The sequence below is a fragment of the Zingiber officinale genome, chromosome 10B (genome assembly GCF_018446385.1).
Source record: "Zingiber officinale cultivar Zhangliang chromosome 10B, Zo_v1.1, whole genome shotgun sequence".
In the NCBI taxonomy this organism is placed as follows: Eukaryota; Viridiplantae; Streptophyta; class Magnoliopsida; order Zingiberales; family Zingiberaceae; genus Zingiber; species Zingiber officinale.
The window spans coordinates 81,669,475-81,693,798 of NC_056005.1; the positions used below are offsets into that span (position 1 = coordinate 81,669,475).

The 24,324-nt window shown below is 38.9% G+C and overlaps 1 protein-coding gene and 1 long non-coding RNA gene across 2 annotated transcripts; both read right to left on the bottom strand.

Annotated features, from left to right (window-relative positions):
• Nucleotides 1-493: 493 nt before the first annotated feature.
• LOC122029220 (nuclear pore complex protein NUP62-like) lies at nucleotides 494-8,882 on the bottom strand. Its single transcript, XM_042588160.1, has 7 exons — nucleotides 8,869-8,882; nucleotides 4,523-5,564; nucleotides 1,242-1,337; nucleotides 1,103-1,162; nucleotides 922-1,011; nucleotides 737-844; nucleotides 494-661 (listed from the first exon to the last, which is right to left on the bottom strand). Exons 1-7 carry the CDS (start codon nucleotides 8,880-8,882, stop codon nucleotides 494-496), a joined length of 1,578 nt encoding a protein of 525 aa, XP_042444094.1.
• Nucleotides 8,883-17,992: 9,110 nt separating this feature from the next.
• Nucleotides 17,993-19,468, bottom strand: LOC122028529. Its single transcript, XR_006124843.1, has 2 exons — nucleotides 19,124-19,468; nucleotides 17,993-18,277 (listed from the first exon to the last, which is right to left on the bottom strand). It is a non-coding gene; the product is annotated as an uncharacterized LOC122028529 (long non-coding RNA).
• Nucleotides 19,469-24,324: the final 4,856 nt, after the last annotated feature.

The following is a 24,324-nucleotide window of genomic DNA, read 5'->3' on the forward strand; positions in this document are numbered from 1 at the left end:
AATACATTCGTAACCGTCACTAGCCCAAGCTCAATAAGGAAAATTCACGGTAAATGTGCATAGTATACCTCAGATACTGCAGATGATAGGGAAGGCCAGAAGACAGTTTGACGCAAATATTGAGATTGCCCAAGCCAATCCATGGTACTAATCCTGACAGCTCCTCCAAATCGCACTGACTTGATTGTGTCCACCCATCCTTGTTCATCAGCTTGGAACCTTTGAAATGAAAGCTGCATTGGGTACATGGAAAAAACAACAAAAAGGGAGGATAAATGATAGCCACCAACCTAATTGTTCACAAATATCTGTATAAGTTATTAAGGGTGTTCATAGAAGTTGATCCTTTAGCCGTGTCTGTTAGATGGTCAAATCTAGGCGCCAACTCAAAAATGTTGGCGTCCAAGTGTTAGTGTTCAACTACTTCTGACAATGAAGTAGTAGCAGATAATCAAGAACACAAGAGAATCTGAAAGAGTCTATATTTCTTTCACTAGTAGCAGATAATGATTAGATTAGAAAGCAAAAGAACGCATACCACACCAGCTGCTCCTGCTGTTAAAGCCATAGGTGCAGTGACAGCGCTTAATCCAGATGAGCACATAACTGGAATCTGAACTGCTCGGGAAATGGAGTATGCAGCTGCTAGCGTTGGTGTGGCCTACATTTTAAAGAGGAAAAATATCACATTTTTCATCACAAGTGTGCTAAGATTTCTTATTCGTACTGTTGTTACCTTCTCGATCAAACCAAGGACACCAGGTTTTGATGGACTTGAGTATTTCCCTCCTTCAGTTTGGATTATATCAGCACCTTCCTGTTCCAGCAACTCTGCTAGCTTCACCTTTTTAAATTGAACAAAAAACAACGAGAGATTGTGTTAGTGACAAATCTCAGTTTACGAGGAAATAAATGAGCTACCTGATCAGGGAGACTAAGCATGTGTGGCACGGTTACAGACAGTGTAATGGATGGAAGAATCCTTCTAGTTTCTCTAGTGAGCTTTAGAATCTGACAATGGCACCACAGAATAGTGACGAGATAGAAATAGCTGAAAATACTCGAGGAACTGCAAGGAAAAGTACGATCATGATTCATATACCTGTTCAGGGGAAAACTGAATTCCCATCTCGTAGAAAGAATCATAATTTCCAATTTCCACCTGCATTTAGCACAAGGATTTTAATGTTTGGTATGACAGACAATCCGATCGAAACCAGTCAAGTTCATCGCATCCTAACCATTTGGGCACCTGCTTCCACTGCAGAAGGAAATGCCAAAGGGTCCACAGAGGAAACACAAATCTGCAAGAACAAGATCATCATAAGAAAGAAGAGCTGTGGAACTCTGAAAATGCGAGCTACTGAGGCAGCGAGCAATCTGCTTGAACAAGGTAATCATGCAGCGTTGGAACTCTGTCGTGAGCATCAAAGACCAAATATTACCAAATATTAAGATCACTGACAAACCAAATAATACCTTATTTTTAACAGCTATCTAGAGGATCTGGCTTTTTGACTTGAAGCTGGTTCAAAGAAGACAAATCAAATATACAAATACTAAGATGAAAGCATAATGAAGTAGTTAACTTTTTCTACTTTACCTGATTATAAGATCTACAGCTTCTTGCTCAGTATTTTGCTGCACGAGTAATTATTAGAAAAACAAACCCAATAGTGGAACAAAAGCTAGATAAAGAAACTAGATAATTTACACTGACAGAACTTTACAGAATAACATATAATACAGTGCTTTGTACTTGCATATTAATCCAGAAAACATCCTTTCACCTAAGTGACAATTTTTCCAAAACATCATCATTCACTAAAAATTTTCACAAGTTTTTAAACTTCAGTGACAACTTTTCTTTGGGGTCAACTGCTCAAGGTCGATCTGGTAACTATGCACTGCATCAAAAAAATTGGCATTAACTATGATTCCACCAAAAAAAACCACCATTCCATGAACTTAAATCTAAATAGAATTATGGCAACTATCATTCCATACCTATTCATAAATATGATCTTGTATGCACTCCGCCAACTCGGACCGAACCTCATCAATTTGTTCACGAGAGTACCCTATTTTTGTGAACTGTGAGCATACACAATTTATGTTAATGGAAAAAATAATCAACACTGATCACTTTGCAATTTTAAATAGTTTATGTCAAATAATTTGAGATAAGCTAAATAATGTTACTATTGATTGCAGCGAATCTCTCTCAATAGTCTCAACTTCTTCAATAATTTCTCTCATAAATCGCATCACAAAAAAACCACATTGTTTCGCATCCGGTTGTTGAGGAGCCTATATATAGTAATTAGAGTCAAATTGTTAATGAAAATTATACACATTACAATATATGTTAAACAAAAGTACACATACCTTAACTACTTCCCACTTAACATTTTTCCTACCTTTCCTTCCCTTGGTTGAATTAAACAATTTTAAGGCCCTTCATACGTTAAGAATATTTGTTAAATAAGATTTTTATTATAATAAATATTTACTAAAAGAAATCTGAACTCACATTTCCATTACGTATTTTGAATCATCATCGCGAATGCGGCAACTTAGGGAATCCAGTAAATAGCATCCTTGTAAGGTTCAATAACACTAAGATTCCAATGGAAACTAGGCAAATACATAGGATTAGATCATAAAATTGAATAAATTATCGAAAGGAAGCAATTGAAAGTGATGTTTTACTTCTTGCTTACCCGACATTACATGGCACTAACACTAGTTGATCTGTTGATGCACTTGTCAGCTTATCTGCTAAAAGAGTTGCCCTTTGATTCAGGGTTTCAAGCTTAACTGATTTGTCTTGTGCCGTTTTTGCCAGATATGGGAGTTTGTGAGGATTCATAAATCTGAATTTCTTTGTCTTGGTATCTTTCACCATCTTTTTATACAGACACCTATCATTGCAAAGAAAAAAATATTTAGATACTAAATAATAAAATTTAGATACAAAACACTCATAATAAGTTGGAAAAAATAATGATCACTCATAACACTAAGTTATGGTTGATGATAGTAACATCCATACATGAGAACTTACTATGAACAGTCTTGCATATTAAACATACCAGAAATGTATACATGCAAATTCTTTTATTTCTTGAGGACAAGCACATTTAAGATACTTAAAAATATACAAGAAAAAAGATATGAGCAAAGTACTTCCTGTCTAGAAGAACAAATGGCAGAAGGCAAACATTAAGGGCCGGTTGAAAATGAATGAGCTATATTTATGTAAAGTGTACCACATCAATTGATATTAGTAAACCTCTCAATAGAAATGATGAACTATTAACTTAATGAGAATAACATGGTATGAGAAAATTACTAGAAGTTGAATTTTTCAAGAGTAAACTTGTTCACACAACAATATTAGTAAACTTCTTGCAGTTCAAATCAGGGATTTTCTGTCTTGCTAGATATTAGAATTTCCCACCAAACATAAAGCAATGCAGTAATTTCCCAGCATAAGTAAAGCAATGCAGTTGCAACTGAGAAAATAATATTTAGATACTAAATAATAAAATTTAGATACAAAACAATCATGTGGATTAAAAAATAATGATCACTCATAATAAGTTGGTGAAATTGTAACAATAAACCATAATAAGTTGCTAAAATTGGGAAGCAAACATGTGATGAAAAAGTTGCTGAAATTGCTTAAATAAACTTACTTACCATATGTAGGCAACGATCAAATTTCCTGAAATTGACTCCAAATGATACAAAGAATTGATGTCCTCAAGGTCAAGAAAAAGTTCACAATCTTCATCAAACACTTCATTATCTAAGCACATTGATATACATTTTCCTCCATCTAGAGCATGCTTACTGTAACAATATAACATATGTAATGCTCTTGGGACACTTGTTGACAAAGTAGGTTTTGATTTTTTTCGTTCAAACTTCTTCCTTCTAGGCTTCTAATAATTTCAAATATAAACAAGTTAGATATAGCTAGGTTGAATAATAATAAAGTGGCAATATAATTAGAAATATAATAATAAAGTGACAATATAATTAGAAATATAATATCTCATATACCTCATCTTGCTTCACAATCTGCTGTTCAGGCCAAGCCACAACAGTTCCTATGGCATCACCAATTACTTCACATTCACTTGGAATTGGATATGGCAAAGGAGCGGATTTGTCCACTGCTTGATCAATGGAGACTCGAATGCAATTCTTGGGAAATGGAATACCATGAAGCATTTTTTCCATGCCATTGAAACAAACAATTGTACCATATGCAGCAATATTTGAGCAAGATTCCAATGTCAATGCAACTGATTGACCCTAAAATATTAAAAAAAAAACATGTTGATTATATTTAGTTTATAATGCTATAATAATAATGAATATCACTATAACTTATATTTTACCTGTAAAACTTCGTCTTTACCCACAATCTGTACGTCATCTTCTTCAATATTCTTCTGATGAAACTTCACCGAGCAACTGCCTTTGTCATCAATTGAATTGTCCCATGCACCCCAAATCCAAATGACAGAGTTGAAGGCTTTGCAGCAGTAGGAGCGGAGAACATAGATGCACTGGAGGGAGTTGATGTAGCAGCATTGGTAAACCCAAAGGAAGGTTGGGACACAGCAGATGTCGGAGTCGCAAAAGAAAAGCCAGTTGCCAAGGTGGACGTGGTAGTAACAGGTGAGGACGAAGTAGTACTACCAGACGACACGGCATCGAACGAACTCGGAGCAAAGGAACTGCCACTTCCAAAGGAGAAAGGAGAGGTCGAAATGCTGGTGATGGCAGGAGAGGAGGTAGCGGTAGCAGAAGAAGAGAATAGAGGGGACGCAGAGGAGGAGGCAGGAAACGGGGATACGAAGGATGGAGCTGGAGCAGACGTCGTCGGCACAGAAAAGGCGGGGGGAGATGAGGACGTAGCAAACGAAGGCACCGAAGGTGCGGCACTAGCTGACGAAGCAAACAGTGTCTGAGCCGAGGACAAGGCCGGCGCCGGCGCCGGAGGGGAAGCGGAAGTACCAAACAACGGAGAGGCAGCAGTGGAAGACGAACCGAAGCCGAAGTTGGGAGTCGAAGCCCCCAATCCAAAACCAAAATTAGGGCTTGAGGAAGCGGAAGGTGCGGCGGATGCTGAGGGAAAAGGGATGGGTTTGGGAGAAGAGACCGCCTGCGAGGAAAAGAGACCGGGGGTAGTAGAGGCGGAGGATGGAGCAGATGGCGAGAAAAGACTAGAGGTAGTAGAGGCGGAGGATGGAGCAGATGGCGGGAAAAGACTGAAGGTAGAAGCGGCGGAAGATGGAGCAGACGTCGAGAAAAGACTGGAGGTAGAAAAGGCTGAGGATGCGGCCGATGAGGAGCCAAAGGTTGAGAGGCCGAAGCGAGATGGGGAGGAACCGGCGGAGGAAGAAGCGCCTAGGGAGAAACCAGTGGCGGAAGATGAGGCGGCGCCAGCGGCGGTGGGAGCGAAGGAGAAGGGGGAGGTGGAGGAGAGGGAGAAAGAGGAGGAAGCGGAAGAGACTGAGGGTTTGGGTCGACTTGGAGGAGTTGGGCTGGCGTGAGGAGTTTGGGTCGAGATTAGGGTTCAGAGGAGATCACGCGGCAAGGAGAGGAGAAGGCGCTCGTGGAGAGGAGAAGGCGCTCGTGGAGAGGAGTGGAGAGGAGAAGGCACTCGTGGAGAGGAGAAGGAGAGGAGAAGGCACTCGTGGAGAGGAGTGGAGAGGAGAACTCGTGGAGAGGAGTGGTGAGGAGAAGGCGCGCGCGCGTTGAGGGTTTAGAGTTTAGCAAAGCGAGGGCTGCGAATTTATTTTAAGTGAGTTTAGGGGAAACATACACAACACTTTAAAAAACATTTTTTAAAAAAATGTTGTCTTTGACCATAAACAACAACACTAAAGACAACACTTCATTAAAAACCGTTGTCTTTAGTAAAAAGTAAATACCATAGACAACGCTTTTCACTAAAAGCGTTGTAAAACAAAGAACGACAACGTTTTTATTAAAAAGCGTTGTCTATTGGGTGTTGTTGAATGCAAAAATTCTTGTAGTGATCCTAGCTCTGATACCAATTGTTGGTTGCTACTCGGAAAACCTAGAGGTTCCACTGTACAAAAATTTTATACAAAGGTCTGAACCTTTTCCTAGCTACCATGTGTTCTTTTAAATTAAATTTTGGATCGCCTGCGGAACTTAACACGTTTGATCCAAAACTTAATCTATTTATTCTTTTAGGTTTTGACTTGGATCTCCTGTGGAACTTAACACGTTTGATCCAAATCACCTAAGTTATTAATTCCATTAAATATTAATTTTCAAAATTGGTTCCCAGTACTGACGTGGCGAGGCACATGGCCTTCTTGGATATGGGAGCAACCACCACCGACTAGACAAAACCTTTTAAGAAAAGCTAATATTTAATTTCCTAAAATAACTTTAGGTCAACCGAAAAGAACAATCAAATCACAAGGAAAAGAAAAAAAAAAGAACACTATATCGAAAACAAATTCGAAACACTAGGATCGTATGCCTCTTGTATTTAGTATTATTTCCAAAAATAATTAGTATGAAGCGGAAAGAAAAATTACTAGTTATATCTTTTAGAAAGACCTCTTGATCTTCTACCGTATTCCTCTTCTAACCTCGGACGTTGTGTAGGCAACGATCTTCCGAGATGAGAACCACCTAGCACCTTCTTCTTCCTTACAAGTTTCGGCCATCAAAACTTCTCCTAGGATGAAGAGGTTCGGCCACCACCACCATGCTCCAAGGGATGCTAGAAAAGAGGCTTCTTTTCTCTCCTTCTTCTCCTTCTTAGTTCCGGCCACCAAAGCTATCTCCACCATGAGAAGGTTTCGGCCACACAAAGGAGAGGAGAGGAAAGAAAGGGCCGGCCACACCCAAAGAAGAAAAGAGGGAGAAAAATAATAGAGTTGTTCATCCATGAAGGCACCTCTACCCCCTCTTTTATAATCCTTGGTCTTGGCAAATAAGGAAATTTAAATAAAAACTTCCTTAATTCTTTTACCATGAAAAGGAAAATTTATTTAATTAAAAATAATTTTTTTCTTCTCATTACAATGGCCGACCATTATACAAATCTCCAAGCAAATAAAATTTTAAACACAAATTAAAACTTCCTTATTTGCTTCCGGAAATTTATAAAATTTTTCCAATAATTTTATCCCTTCATGATTGGTTAATAAAAAAGAAATTTAATAAATTAAAATCTTTCTTTTAAACATGTGGATAAAAAGAAAGTTATCTCTAAAAATTAAAATATCTTTTAATCTACAAATAAGGAAAGATATCAAATCTTTTCTCAATCTTTTGTAGAAACTAATAAAAGAGAATTATTAATTTTTAAACTTTCTTTTAAATCATGAACATGGTTAATAAGGAAAGTTTTCTTAAAATTTAAAATCCTCCTTTAATCAACAAATAAGGAAAGATTTCAAATTTTAAACTCTCTTTTAAACATGTAGATGATTTACAAATAAGGAAAGTTTTTACCAAAAATTAAAACCATCCTTTTAAACTACAAATAAGGAAAGAGATTAATCTCTTCTCTTAATCTTTTGTAGAAAACTATAAAAGAAAATTTTTAATTTTTAAACTCTCTTTTAAAATCATGATATCCACATAAGAAATAATTTTAATAAAAATCCTTTTTAATATTCTAGTGGCCGGCCACCTACATGGCTCATCCACTTGGTCTTGGCCGGCCCTAGCTTGGGTTCCAAGCTAGCTTGGCCGGCCCCATTGGATGGGTAAGAAGGTGGGTATGCGGTGGGTATAAATCTCTATATACTAGATGCTATGATAGGGACCGAGAGGAGGAATTGGTTTTGGTCTCCCGATGAAATTAAGCATCCCACGTTCGCCCCGAACACACAACTTAATTTCATCAATAATAATTCATTCCACTAAAGAACTATTATTGAACTACCGCACCAATCCCAAATTACATTTTGGGCTCCTTCTTATTATGAGTGTGTTAGTCTCCATGTGTTTAAGATAACAAATGTCCACTAATTAAGTAAGTTACTGACAACTCGCTTAATTAATATCTAGCTCCAAGAGTAGTACCACTCAACTTCATCGTCATGTCGGACTAAGTCCACCTGCAGGGTTTAACATGACAATTCTTATGAGCTCCTCTTGGGGGCATTCTCAACCTAGATCACTATGACACAGTTTCCTTCTATAATCAACAACACACACTATAAGTGATATCATTTCCCAACTTATCGGGCTTATTGATTTATCGAACTAAATCTCACCCATTGATAAATTAAAGAAATAAATATCAAATATATGTGCTTGTTATTATATTAGGATTAAAAGCACATACTTCCATAATAACTGAGGTCTTTGTTCCTTTATAAAGTCAGTATAAAAGGAACGACCTCAAATGGTCCTACTCAATACACTCTAAGTGTACTAGTGTAATTATATAGTTAAGATAAACTAATACCTAATTACACTACGACCTTCCAATGGTTTGTTCCTTTCCATCTTGGTCGTGAGCTACTGTTTATAATTTATAAGGAACCGATAACATGATCTTCTGTATGTGACACCACACACCATGTTATCTACAATATAAATTAATTGAGCAATTACATTTATCATAAATGTAGACATTTGACCAATGTGATTCTTATTTCTAGATAAATATTTATACCAAAAGCTAGGCTTTTAGTATACACTCTAACACTACGCCCTCCCAAGGTGACCTTCAGCTAAAGTCTATTGATAGACCTGAATCAGCGGGTTAGGTTGGTGCTTGCCACTTATTCAGGATATGCATCAAGAATCGGAGGCCCCCGAAACTTTCGATTTTAGCGTCGAACTCACCCTCTTCCATGCATTGGCTAAGTTGTGAGCTAATACTAAGCTGAAATCAGAGCAAAAATCCCTCAAGTCCTAGGTCCATTCAATGGTGATGGACTCTGCTAAAGTAAAGACATGATTTTGCTTCATCAAGGTGAGGTTATTTCTCTGGTTATTGTATTTAATACATAGTCCATGTTATAGCTATGGGTAGAGATGATACTCCTCGGCAATCAATTTTTTGAATTCAACGAGTCCCATATAGTAATGCAGGCTTGGCTAACTGAGTTGGAGGCCTAGTCAGCCCCTCTCAATCAAGTACCTGAGTCAGTGAAGGGTGAGGTGAACCGACTAAAGTGTATGATTGCCTTTCAGGTAGTAGATATGCACCTAGTATTATTTGACTAGGACAAGGTGGAGGCTGAGGTGAAATCTCTCCAAGAATGGTTAGCTAGGTCCAAATGTCTCGACAAAAAATTGAAGTCGGAGAAAAAAAAGGCTCTGGTCATATTAGAGGAGACAAAAGTCAAGTCGGAAGCTCGGAAGGTTGAACCGACTAAAGTGCATGATCGCCATTCAGAAAGTAGATATGTGCCTAGTATGGTCTGACTAGGACAAGGAGGTTGAGGTGAAATCTCTCTAAGAATGGTTAGCAGAGTCCAAAGCCCTCAACAAAAAATTAAAGTCGGAGAAAAAAGGCCCTGGTCATATTAGAGGAGACAAAAGCCAAATCAGAAGCTTGGAAGGTTGAACTAGAGGCAAGAAAAGCTAAGTGGAAGACAAGGAAGGCTGAGTCTGAAGCCTAGAAGGCTAAGCTAGAGGCGATGAAGACCGAGTGTGATGCTAGGAAGGCTTCAAAGGTAGCGTTGCAAGTTATGTTAGAGACTTAAAGGTGCCAACTAGAGAGTAAGGAGACAAAGGTCCAACGGTATCTAGCCAAGGAAGGAGAGCATTATATTGGGAGGTCAAGAAGAAGGAGTTTCTGTTCTCATAGGAATTTTATAATCTACTCGACAACCATACCCTCAAGATGCTATAGTACGGGGCTATGAAACAACTACGTGAGGTCAGACACTTACTGACCGACTCACCCCCACTTTTTATCAATTTGAGGAAAATATGCTAGGGCCTCCCTGAGGAAGATTGTTGCCGACCCAGAGCAGTTTTATGCCATTTCTTTTTGTTGTAATCATGTTGCAAAAAAGGCGGGTCCCGCCGCCCAGCGGCCCCTCACCCCTGCCCCACGAGTATGAGAGGGAGTAAATCACGGTGAATACGGGCCCGGCGATGACATGGCGGTCGAAGGTGTTTAGCACGGACAGATATTGATGTTATCGCAATTGCTGCCGCAGACCTTCGACCTCTCGACCCATGTTGCAAGAATATCATGTCATAACCGGTTGATGCAATCTCTCTTTTCTAAATTTGTGTTTTAACGCTAAGTATGAGAATTTAGGAAAAGTACAAATTGATTGTAATTGAGTGAGTTTGAGTCGATGATATGAAGCTGAGTGAGTAATCAATGACACTTTCAATTGAGTTGATTGAGGATCCAACTGAGAAGTTTATGGTGAAGATCTAATTAAGTTTGTGTCGGGGATCAAATAGGAGTCGGTGGTGAAGATCCAATTGAGTCTGTGTCGGGACACTTCAGAGCTAGGAGGATGAATAGTTCGCTTGTTTCATTAATGTTGATTTGCAGCAAAATATTTGAAGCAAGCTCCTCCAATACTAACAAGATAGATTTACTTGGTATCGACCACAAATGAGGTGACTAATCTAAGGATTTGGCCCTCTCTCACACATTCACTATGAATATACTCCTTCTCGGAAATACTCTGGAGGTGGAGAAGCCTCGTATAAGCTCTCAATACAACAACAAGAAAAAAGAAGCAAATACAATTGAAATCTTACAAGATTTACAACATTGAAACCCTAGCTAACTTCTCCTTCTTGCTTGGAAACACCTCTTTGACCATGGAAGTGCAGCAACACTTGTCTCCAAGAAGCTTCAAGAACTGGTGGTGATGATCTGAGCTCGGTGAAGAGAGTGGGAGAGAAGAGAGCACTAAAATAGTGCACGCCAAGCCCTTTTAAGCATAATCGATTACCTTAATCGATTATGCCTTCCTAATCGATTAACATAATCGATTAGGAAGCTCTCTGTTCACTTGAGAGTGGCCCATAAACGATTAAGCATCCCTACTTAATCGCATACCAAACATTCTATTTCTCACAGAATGGAGCTTAATCAATTAGACTAATCGATTAAGCGCTACTGAATCGCTTAAGGTAAGCAATTCAACTCCCTTCTTTCTCTTGTGATTACAAGCTTAAGTGATTAGGGTAATCACTTAAACTATGGTAATCAATTAGTCTAATTATTATCAAACCCTAACTTCCAAACATAAGTCTATGGTACCTTCACCTAACACCCGGTTAACCTTGGCCTGCTGAGACTTTTTCACCAAGTGTACGGTCAATCCTTTGATTTTCTTGGACTTTTCTCCTTGTGTCAGATGCCCGGTCAATCCTTTTACCTATTTATACTTTTCTCCTCATGCCAAGTATTCGGTCAACCTTGACCCACTTGAACTTTCCACCTCATGCCAAGTGTCCGGTCCTCTATGACCCACTTGGACTTCCAAACATTAAGTGTCCGGTCAACTTTGACTCACCTGGATTTCCTCATCCCCGACTTCACTCACTAGAGTTTTTCATCACTTATCTTCACTCACTAGGATTTTCACCTAAATTCACTCACCAAGATTTTGTAATTGCATAACTTCACTCACCAGGACTTTCATATCTCCTAGCTTCGCTCACTATGATTTTCACCTAACTCACTCACCAAGATTTTTCAACTACTTGGTTTCACTCACCAGGACTTTCACACTAAGTGTCCAGTCAATCTTTTGACCTACTTAGATTTTATTCTTCTACCAACTTTTACGTTGGTCTTGTCCTTGCCTAACTTTCAGTTAGGACATCCTAGTCAAGTCTCCCGTCAACCTTAATCTACTCGACTCTTCTTCACATCGAACTTATCAACCTTGACCAATCTCTCCTAACGGACAATTGCACCTGTAATTTTCATATATTGTCAAATATCAAAACTCAAATATCAAGACTCAAGCTTGAGCCAACTCAAGCTTAATCAAACTGGTTAACCTTGATCTCGAAAAATTGCACCAACAGTCTGTGCGAGGGGATCCAACTGAGGGGTGGAGGAAGGAGTCACTGAGTCTATCATAAGGCTGAGTTGTTCCCAATTGGGTCAGTGAAAGAATCGCTAAGTTTGTCATAAGGTTGAGTTGTTCTCAACTAAAGAGTCAAGAAAAGAATCATTGAGTCTATCATAAGGCTAAGTTGTTCCCAACTAAAGAGTCAGGGAAAGAATCACTGATCTTGTCGTAAAGATGAGTTGTTCCTGACTAAAAACTCTAGGAGAGAATCATTGAACCTGTCATAAGACTTGTTAGTGAAGATTTAATCACTTACTTGGGGCTAGGAGTTCTATGCTTATCATAAGGTGTGTGGTTGGAAGCCAAGTCGCTAGCTCGAGTCTAAGAGTTTTGTGCCCATCATAAGGTGTGTCAGTGAAGGTCAAGTTGCTAGCTCGGGGGTAGGAGCTATGCATGTCGTAAGACATGTTAGTGAAGGCCGAATCATTAGCTCGAGGCTAGAAGTTCCATGCTTGTCATAAGGTGTGTCAGTGAAGGTTAAGTTGCTAGCATGGGACTAGGAGTTTTATGCTTATCGTAAAGCATGTCAGTGAAGGCCAAATTGCTAGCTCATGGCTAAGAGTTCCATGTCTATCGTGAGATGTGTCAGTGAAGACTGAATCACTAGCTTGAGACTAGGAGTTTCGTGTCTATCGTAAGGCATGTCGGTGAAGGTTGGATCGCTAACTCAGGTCTAGAAGTTCTATGCTTGTAGTAAGGAATGCTAGTGAAGGTCAAATCGCTAGCTCGAGGCTAGGAGTTAAGTGCCTATCATAAGACATAATCACTTGAACCGCTCTCGACTGAGTTGGTGATGAGAATTCGACCGCACCCAGGCTAAAGGGCATTGGGCCCTTAGAAAGGTAATTGTTCGATTCGGGAACAAGTCTGAGTGGGAGAGAATAGTAGGTTCAACCTCTCGACTCTTGGACACCTAGAGAGTTAGAGAAAGAGTGGCTCAATTCTTGACTATGTCCGAGTTATGAGAAATTAGGCCATAAGGAGGGCAATCGCTGATGGATATCACTAGTCCAAGACTAGTGGGAATAGATTTAGAGAAGACACACTAGTCTATTGGGAGTTTATTTATTGGCAAAAAGGAAGTATAGAGCATCTAAAATAGAGCAACATAATACATAAATGATACTCAAGCTCCTTATGCCTGATTGGACTGCAAATGATTGGTGCTCCATGGTCATTCGACCTCCTTCCCTTCAGGGTCTTGTAAATAGTGAGCTTCTAATTGCAACTTACGAATGACTCAATATAGTTCTCTCCATTATGGCTCTAGCTTGTTGACATCGCTGATGGATTGGACCTTCTTCCAGACCAACTCACTGACTTGAAAGGCATGAGGGATAACTTTTTTTTGTTGTAAGTAGCACATTCTTTGTCAGTATGCCATGAGTCGAGCAACAACCTTTTCTCTGATCTCACTTATTAGAACCAACTTGAGGAGTCATGGGTCAGGATTGTCTTGATTGTAGGAGCTCTACCAAATGGACTGCTCGCCAATCTTGATTGGGATAACTACTACTCCGCCATAGAAGAGATGGAAGGGTGTCATCCTGGTGCTTTCCCGAGTGGTGTGGTAAGAATGTTTGTAGTTCTTCCACCCAACTACCTCCAACATGGTTCAATTTCATCTTGAGCCTTTAACAGATTTTCTGATTGATCACCTCAGTCTATTCGTTGCTCTGAGGGTAGACAACTAAAGTGAATGCTTGAAGGATGATGAAGCCCTCGCATCATTCTTTGAGTTTGTGGTTCTAAAATTGTCGGCTATTATCAGAGACAAATTTGTGGGGGATTCAATATCGAAGGAGATTCTCTACATCTTAGGTTGATGAGTGAGATCATATGTGAGTGATGTAATGAGACCGTGAGAAGTGGGAGTAGATGTAGAGAGAGTGCATTGTGATTGTCTTATGTGGGAGAGGCTTATGAGATGATGGTGACATACAAGTAAATAGATCCACCTTAGAATGATCTAACTAGTCCATAGCAAATGATTAACGGTAAAGACACATCAAATCCATTCATGATTGGAGCTTTGCCAAAAAGCCCAAGAGGGTGAATAGACTCACCAAAGGTCTTCTAGTCTGTAGCAAATGACTCACGGTAAGGACAACATCAAATTTGTTTATGGCTGAGGTTTTGCCAAAAAGCCTATGAAGGTGAGGCCAGATCCTCTAGTCCAAAATTTTCTAGATCAGAAGAGGCCATATTCATTTATTGAGTGGATGGATTAGACCCCACTTGTTAAACAGGTGGGATCCAACCCATCCAACCAATGAATGAACAAAGAACCAAGATTGGTCCAGGGATCCGGGACCAGAGGATCCCTGCCCCATGAAGATGCATAGGCCCACCATAAAGGCCTATCTAGTCCATAACAAATGACTTATCCTAAAGACACATCAAATCCGTTGACAGCTGGTCACTTACTAAAAGTGACATCATGGGACTCGAAGATGACACCGGGCAACCCTGGCCAATGACATAGGAGGAGTTTGCCAGAGATTAAGGGAGACATCGATAGCTCCCAGACACATGAGTGAGACACATGATACGGAGGGTACGGAGACACCCATGATGGAAGAGTGAAGACAAAGACAAAGCATGGCCCACTACAACAAAAATGACTTTTTGCAGCACACAAATTCTCTTTTCGCAGCACACATTGTATGATGCACAATTAAAAGCTATTGAAAGTCCTAGATTATTGACAGCATTCATTTGCACGCTGCGGAAAACACATTCTATAGCGCACAACACATGCTATAGATATTATTATCCGCAACATGCATTGCGCGCTATAGAATGTATTTTCCACAGCATGCAAATGCATGTTGTTAATATTCTAATCCATAGTGCGCAAACATACGCTGCTGATGTTCTTATCTATATTAAAAAAATTAATTTCATTGATGAAATCGATAAATCAAATTTTTTACAACAAATTTAGTGCAAATTTAAGTCTAATCCACACACAAAATTAATAAAAGTCATTATTTTTATTATACCAAAACATAAGATTTGAAAATCAAAAACAAGGTACGAAATCTCTAACTAACTAGCTAGTATATATATAACAATGATTAAACTTTTAATTCACACAAATCAGTAGAATATGTATTAATTACACAATACTATAAATCCAGATAACCATGCAACTGTGCTTCCTATTACGTCATTGAGAAACTGTATTTCATGATTTAGTCAAATTAGGTCTACCTTTTCTACCAAAACCTTATCAACCCAAACTTTTCAACATGATTTGTAGGATCGAAAGCACTAGAGGGGGAGGGGGGAGGGGTGAATAGCGCTCGTGACTTTCACTTCGTTTTAAAACAATCGATCGGAGCAAACATTACGCAGCGGAAATAAAAGAAACAATAGCAAACACAAACACTAAGATTTACTTGGTTCGGCGCCTATGGCGACTTCTACTCCAAGGCCCGCGATCGTTGATCACTTTCGGTGGGCAGTCACTATAAGTTCAGAAATTCTTTACAATTTGAAGTACAATATTTAAAGCAGTAATAAAAATTATACCGACAACGAAAAACAGTAAACTTGAAGCTTCTGGTCGTCGGAGTCTTGTTACAGCTTTGTCGAATCATTCTTTGAGCAGAGCACGGAAGGAAGATTGTGATTTCATGTTCTATTGAAGTTGTTGCTCGAATCTGCCTTAAGTAGGTTGTTTAGGACGCCTCCAACCGCATAGAGGGTGCCCTCAAGCCCCGAGCCAATTGCGCGTGGATAAGCTCCGCACTGTCCGTTGCTTATCCGCCCGAGGGCACCTCCAAGCACCATGGAGGGCGCCCTCCACCCAGCGTCAAGGGCGCCTCCAGCACCCTAGAGGGCACCTCCTGCTCTACTGCGCGAACTCTTCAAGCACCGCACCTAAGGCGCCGCCAAGTTCTATGGAGGGCTCCTCGGGTACTGTTCATCCGAGACTTTAATGCTTTTTCACTTCCTGCAAGATGTGTTAGTCCAAAATACAAAACATATCCTACAAAAAAGAGTTTAACACAATAATATAAGAAATAATAAGTCATTTTGATAATCTCCAGACTGTCCGATTCTAATTTTGGATTTTCATCCGGAAACCCTAGGTCGAACCGACACCTACTGTTTTCTCATCGGAGAACGCGTCTTCACCTACTCCACTCAAGAGAGTTTACCTGTTGTCAGACCGGTCCTCCAGACCAATTAGACTTTTACTCAGCGCCCGAGGCTCCAAGACTTTTTGCTGGACGTTTGCTCCACAACCCGTCCAGTCTTCCACCCGGTCCGCGCCCACTAAGATTTCAACCTAGAGTCCCCGACTCTATGATTTTTGTCCCAAGCACTCGATCTGTCAAGACTTTCCGCCTAGGATTACCACCCCTAGGACCTAAGGTTACCGCCCCTAGGGTTTTCCACCTGCATAACTACAGCTAGGATTTTTCTTCATCTAGGGTTATCACCCCCTAGGATTTTCCACCTGCCTAGAATCCACTAGGACTTTTGTCTAAAATAACTTAGGACTTTCCTGCGAGCTCAATCAAACTTATTAGATCATAAGACAACTTAACTTTGAACTCTTTGACATAATTAAAATTCAGATTCGATCGTCTGATGCTCTCTGCACTAATATGATCCATTAAGAATAATGTGATGTACTTTTGTATTTGGATGTGTGAATGCATATTATGACATCAGCAAGAAATGTAAAGATAAAAGGAGAAAACCCGACATCACAAAATATGATGCATAAAATAATTAAAAATCATGAATATTTAATAAACATTTCTGAAGAAATAATCGTGTAATGCTTAAATAGGTACAACTATAGGAAACACCAACTTTCATTTTTACATGCTATAGGCATTGTATTTGGGGAGAGGGAGAAATCTATCTGAACAAACTATATGGTGCATATGATATTTTTTTCCAAAACAATAACATTTATTCAATCTAGAACTACAAAGTTTTTCCTTAATCAAAAGATATCAAGAACCTAAGACTCATTTTTTTCTATGGGTCTCTAGATCTAAGAATCTAACACCTCCATTTTTAATCGACAATAAAATTTATTTTCAAATTCTGCAATTAGACAACAAGCTATTTTGTCTCAATTAACAATCAATTCATTGAATAAATTGTAATTTTAAAACAGATAAGGTAATTAAGGGAGGGGTATACGTAAACTCAAGGTACCTTTTTACCATAGATGGAAAAAAGACCTTTATCCAAGTAGAATGCAATTAAGTCGAACAATACTATGATACATCGTGTACTTGATGAAAAATGAAATGTGCATAGTTATTCATATGGATAGATAAGCATGGCTAGTTTTAGAAAAAATTTATTTGCTGAAAACTAGTGTCTCGATTTGTAATATTCTTGTTTCTAAGTGCTTAATCATAAAATTGAAGAAGAAATCATAGTTATGTATGTGTTTTAAAGAATTCCAACTAGCACATCTTGAAGCAAGCCATTGAGGATAAAGTAGGCAAGGCCATACAAGACAAAAAAAGATGGCTGTGACAACTAGTCTCTATGAAGAATAAGCTTAACAGCACTATACCAATTGAATGTATAACATAACTAAAATTTTTGGAGTGCAAAATATAGTGTTCCTATTTCAAGAATATTGTTCAAATTAAACCTTAATACAAAAGGACTCAAGAATATTGAGTTGTTATATTATTTAATAGGACCAGTCCCAAACACCAATATAATGATTACCAAAGTATGTGACTCAATTAGGAAAAATGTGATTTTTTTGGTTATCTAGTAAGGCAAGCAAATGAAAGAGGTACTCAGCTAGTGAGCACAAGCATAGAGAATATAGGTCAGATTTAAATAGTTGACGAGATCTGACTCAGATATCTAAAGATGATGCACCACGATGCACCAAAATGGTAATAGGATTATAAAGACAAGCTATCATATAGATTACAATATGATGTTAAGAATGCAAGATCAAGGTTATGAGAGTAGGCAATTTGTGGCAAATGGTTGCTTAATCTCTGGCATATCAAGTGACTGAAAACAACTGCAAACATTACACTTATTAACAAATCTTGTGTTTACACATCGATAATGCAAACAGAATTCCTGAATCAGCAACATCTTGCAAAATAGCACCAGCAGCTTGTCTTGTTGCAAAGCTAATAGGAAGGCATGTGTATGCATGGAGAAATGTAGCAGGGTTCCTGAAAAAAAATATTAGATCAATGCATGGTCTTTCTTATTACATGATCACCACCTAAACTGACATACATAATTGCCATTTAGGAATTTTTCTATCCTTGTACAGTTTATCAACTTTGCACACTATACAGTGATCTACATGGTCCAAGTAAAAAAATATTTAGAATTTTCTTTTAGTTTTTTTTTCTTTTTAATATGCAATCTGTAAACTTCAAGCATGGACTACCTCATCACAAAACCAAAAGTAAATATTCTCCTCTCTCGCTCCTTCCCTTTGTCATGGATTGGCTCGACTTTTGTTCAAAAGATTATAGTGAATCTGCTACATGTGATAATATAACTTGTAAAAAACACGCCTAGGTGCATTTCCTAGTGGAACAATGTATATTTACTGAAGCAATATGATGGTACACTTATATTTGGAACAATGCCCTTTGATAATCATTTAGAGAATATTTGGAGCACAAATAGACCCACTTCTAGGGAATGTAATTATTGATCATGCACTAAATCTAATTTCAATATCTATGCAAATTTTATCATTCCTCTCATACTACAATTTTAGATCAGAAGCACATCTGATTAAATATATTGATCTGCTCAAATTTTATATCATAATCTTAATGATCTTAAGTCTGATCTTAATGATCTTATGTCATATCAAGGATATCACACTACCCAGTGATAGATACAAACCAAAAAAACAAGAATCTTGCTGCATAACTAATCACAAGAATATAAAATCTTAATGATCTTAAGTAACAGGAAATCTGTTATTAAAAATGTAACAACTTATAACTAATCATGAGAATCTTATCTTAAATAAGAAAAAGCAAAGCAAAAAAAACCTTCACAAATAGAGGAAATCAGTGAGCAGCAGTGGCTGCCTCGTGAGCGGCAACGTCACTGCCTAGCACCGAGCGGCAACGTCACTGCCTAATGGGGTAGCGGCCTCTTTGCTAGCATCGAACAGCGTCGCAATTTGAACAGGAAATGCGGAGAGACGGAGGGACTTTAAGATTAGGGTTTCCTTTGGCTTTGAGATCTTGGCTTGATGCGGAGTGGGGAGCGGTTAGCGGAGGGCTTCTTGCTCTTGCTACTGTCCTGCAAAGTGCGGAGAGACAAAGGGAGAATCTTGCCGAGTGCCGATGGTGGCGGTGAGTGCGGAGAGGCCGAGAGGGAAAGAAAGTGGGATTGCGCTATGTTTTTTAATCCGGCCTATTACGTAGTTTTTCCTTTAAACCCATTTTCTTGTATTCACGACATGTAAATAATAAAACTATTCGCCTATTCTTACACTGTTACACATTATTATTAAATATTTATAGTACATGTTAATATGTACATCTTTAATAATAATATTAATAACGTATTTTTAATATACATCGTTAATATTTAGATATAATTTTTTTCTTTCAAATTTATATTATTAACAGTGTACATCAACATACATGTAATTAATAATATTATTAACAACGTGCTTTTAATGTTCATTGTTAATAGTGCACTGGGAAAAAAATAATTTTCTTATAGTGGCTAGTGACAATGAGGAGATACGAGCAGTATGGATAGAGATCATGGGCAATGGGTGCTGATTGATATCTTATCTTTGGTATTTTATACTGAGGATGAGCAGACAACCAGCATGCGTAGTAGAGAGTGTGGAGATGGTACACGAGTGAGCATATGTATGTGATCGTGATTCTCCTTCTAGATCTGACAATTTGTCAGACATGACATAAGGGGTTCCATGATCATTTTTGTGTATTTGTGCACTTTTGATGATATATATTTACCTTGTTATCAAAAAATTGATGACAAGATCTTTAGTTATCCAAGCTAGAGCTTCTGTTTTCACTCATTTGAAAAAGTAGTCCACTCTACAGGAGAAATTTCTTCTAATTGGGTTCGATCAAAAAAGGGCTCATAATATTCATCCTCTATTGATAAAAGGGATAGGCGATAGTAGAAATCTTTAGGAGCTTAATCGGAAGATGAGAGAGATACTAATGTTTCGACAATGAAGGCATGTGGTGACTAGTTGGGCAGTGTCAGCCTGTAAAGTTGGCAAAAATAGCTAGCTAATAATACCTTTCGAGAACACGTTTAATATGATTTCCACAATAGCCTTAATGAATTTATTACATAATATATTCAGTATCTGCTAGACTGATACATTTGAGCAGGGGGCAAGAGAAATTCTGTTTATACAATTTATCTCCGATTATGTGAAGTGAGCGGCTCTTCTTTTGAGCAACCAAGCCTATTTGGGATTGGTTGGCAAAGTTCCTTATTAAAGGAAGGAAATTTGAAGAATCCACTAGTCAACCTACACCTCCAGTTTGTTAGTTAGAGCCCTAGAGTTAATCATATGATGATTGTTGTATGTACTCATTATATCATATTCTTATGTATATAAAGACATTTGTTTTGGTTATTATACTTACTTGTATTGGTGCCAAATAACTAAGTATAATAGCGTCCTTGAGTAGAAGGTTCTTATCTATATCAATCGATTAGTTGAATCGATAGTGAGATGATATAGAGAACACTACTCTTAATCATTCCTAGTCAAGTATTAACATTCAGGGACAATGTTAATGCGATGAGACTAGCATGTAGGTAAACTCGATGATTTGATCTCACAAGTCATGGATATAGGGATATCAAGTTGACATATGGGTATGAGTGAGAATGTATACTGAATTACCCACCATGAGAAAGTATCATGGATCGTTATATGAGCGTCATATACTTTCTCATGTGGCTATTAGTATGACTATTAGTCCTTAGACCTGAAGTCACCATGGTTCCCTACATAAGGAGTTACACACTTTGGCTTCGTCAAACGTCACCCGTAAATGAGTGGACTATAAAGGTGATTACTGGGTATGTAAATTATGTGGAGGGATGTGAGTAATGTAGATGGGATCTATCCCTCCTATATAACGGGAGTGACATCGTTATTCTTAATAGAGTGAAACCACTAAGTGCATGGTCATGCCCAAATGAGTCAATATGAGATATTGAGCTCCTTTGATTATAGTGAGTCTACTTGGAGTTCAAGATTTAGATTGATTAGAGGATGACACGGTCTATGCCTCAAATTGATCAATCTAGATGTCAAGGATAGAAGGGCACTTGTCATATATTGTGAAGAGCCACAATTAGTAGTCACAAGGTGATGTTGGATCTCAACATTCTTGTAACTTGGGTAGTAATGATGTGTTGTTAGATACTTGGGTAGTAATGATGTATTGTTAGATACCGCTCATTATTTATGCTTCTAAATGAGTTTAGGAGCATTGCTAACGTTACAAGAACCTATAGGGTCACACACAAAGGACAATTAGATGGGGATTCGATTCATATGATGAACCAAGAGGATTAGGTTCATGTGATGAACCGAATTGGATTAAGAGTAATCCAAATTAGATTAATTGAGTAAGACTTGATTGAGTTAAACTCAAGTGAGGCTAGACTTGAGTTAGACTCAAGTGAGGCTTAATGATGATATTCATTGAATTTTGAATTCAATGATAAATGGAATTCAATTTAAATTTTAAATTCAAATTTTGAATGAGTTTCAAAATGGCCATTTAATGAAGAATATTAAATACTCATTAAGGCTCATTAATGAGGCTCATTAATGGTGTTAATGAGTATTAAGTATTTTCATTAGATGAAAATACTTAAGCCATTTTTTACTTTTATTTTCATGATCGATCATTATTATTCCTCCTTGCTTATTCTTCTCTCCCTCTCCTCCTCCTTGGCCGAACACCTTTAGAGTGCTAGCACACTCTAAGTGTTTTTGTTGGTGCGGGTAGCACTAACGGTCTAACCTAGGTTTTGATGAATGATAAATGGGTTAAGTTAGTTTTGTTGTTGTCTGACACTTTGATCGAGTGTGTAAGAGAAGGCCAGACAGGTCGACGGGCTGACCGGATGTCTGGCACGAAGTCCAGCTAGGTCGACGGGCTGACAGGATAGCTGGCGAGAAGTCCAAGCGTCGACCGACCGGACGCTTGGCAAGAAGTCCAGCTAGGTCGACGGGCTGACCGGATAGTTGGCGAAAGGTCCAGACGGGTCGAAGGGCTGACCGGACGTCTGGCAGGTAAGTGAGGTAAGTCACTGGAGGGGAGTGACTACGAGGACGCGTTCCCGGGAAGGGAACATTAGGCGTCGATCCGGCTTAAATCCATTTCAGAAATCTAAGTCAAGATCGTGACTAGATTCCGGTCTCGGAAAGACGGAATCTAAGTCATACTTTTTTTGTTAATTCATACTTTATAAATTGTGCTAACAATCTGTGTTGCAGTGTATATTTTACCTCGGACTAACCTTGTTTTGCAGGAGAAGGAATCTCTAGAAAAAGGTGGTCCGGGCGCCCGGAAGGGATCCGGGCGCCCAGAGGTCCGGGCGCCCGGAGGCAACTTTTATCCTCTGTGTCGCCTCACTACGTGGAGCATCCTGACTGTACTTGCCACGTCGCACCAGGGCGCCCGGAAGGGATCCAGGCACCCGGAGCAGCATATAAAAGAAGCCCCAGGGGTGGAGCTTCAGACTGAACTGAGAACTCTTCAACTGCTTGTCCTGCTGCTCTACGCTCCTACGACGCTAACAAAGCTCCGACAAAGTGCTCCTTCTTCTTTGGTTAATTTCCTTGTCGGTATCACTTTGTTTCATTAGCATTTCTTGTACACTTTTTGTAATTATATTCGAATTGCTAGTGATTGCCCAACGAAAGTGGTCAAGGACCACGGGCCTTCGAGTAGAAGTCGTCACAGGCTCCGAACGAAGTAAAATCAACTGTATTCATTTACTTTTCCGCTGCGTAATTTTACACTCGAATTTTCGAATCGATATTCACCCCCCTCTATCGAACGATCACGGTCCTACAAGTGGTATCAGAGCAGGTACCGCTCTGATTTGGTGCAACCACCAATCAGACAGGGGGTGAAAAATTATTTTTTTTTTCTTTCGGTTTTCAGTTTTACGTTGCAATTAAATCTAAATTGGTGCAACACCAATTTAGATACTTCTATTATTTTCTTCCGCACTACTAATCCAAGACCAAGTCTTGGGATTTTTTTTTCCTTTTCTTTCTTCTGTGCGCAGGACTAAAATGTGTCAGACAGAAGGATTCAACACAGTACGACCTCCACTCTTCAACGGGGACGATTTTCCGTACTGGAAGAAGCGCATGGAGGTTTACCTCAAAACAGACTTCGACCAATGGATGAGCGTTACGAGACCCTATAAAATTCCAGCAGACAACTCCGGGAATATACTGGATCCTGAAGACTGGACAGCAGATTTGAAGAAAAAGGCGTCAACAGAAAATAAAGCGATCAACACTCTACAGTGCGGATTAACAAGAGAAGAACTGAACAGAGTCGGTCCACACAAAAACGCTAAAGAGCTGTGGGACAAATTGATCGAGCTGCACGAGGGAACGAGCGACGCCAAGGTAACAAAACGAGACCTGCTTTTAAATAAAATTCTTAATATAAAAATGCAGGAAGGTGAAACGGCGAATCAGCTCCACGCGAGGATCAAGGACATCCTCAACGGGCTTCATGCGATAGGCCACCAAATGGAAAATAGAGACTTAATAAGGTACGCATTAAATGCTTTTCCACGTAATAGTTTGTGGGCATCAATCGTAGATGCCTACAAAATTTCTAAAAATCTTTCTAAGTTAAAATTAGACGAGCTTTTCTGTGAATTAGAATTACATGAACAAACTAATGCTGGAGCCGAGAAAGGTATAGCTTTATTTGCAGGTTCCTCCAAAGAAAAGAAAAGCAAGCCTGAATTTGAAGAAGATTCCGACCAAGACTCCGAAGACGAAGAACACCTGGTGAACTGGTAAGAAAAATGTTCACCAGGAGAAAAAGGAGCTTCAGCAAAAAGGACCTTCAAAAGATCAGTTCTCCCTCAGAACAAAAGAACGTGACTTGCTTCGGCTGCAATAAAAAGGGACACTACAAGAACGAATGCCCAAAACTGAAGTTCGACAAACCAAAGCCAACCAAAAAGAAGG

Coding starts and splice junctions, on each gene's coding strand:
- LOC122029220 (XM_042588160.1), bottom strand. Junction 1,338..4,522: donor CTCTGTCATTTGGATTTGGG/GTGCATGGGACA, acceptor AGAGTTCCACAG/CTCTTCTTTCTTATGATGAT. Junction 845..921: donor TGCTTAGTCTCCCTGATCAG/GTAGCTCATTTA, acceptor CAATTTAAAAAG/GTGAAGCTAGCAGAGTTGCT.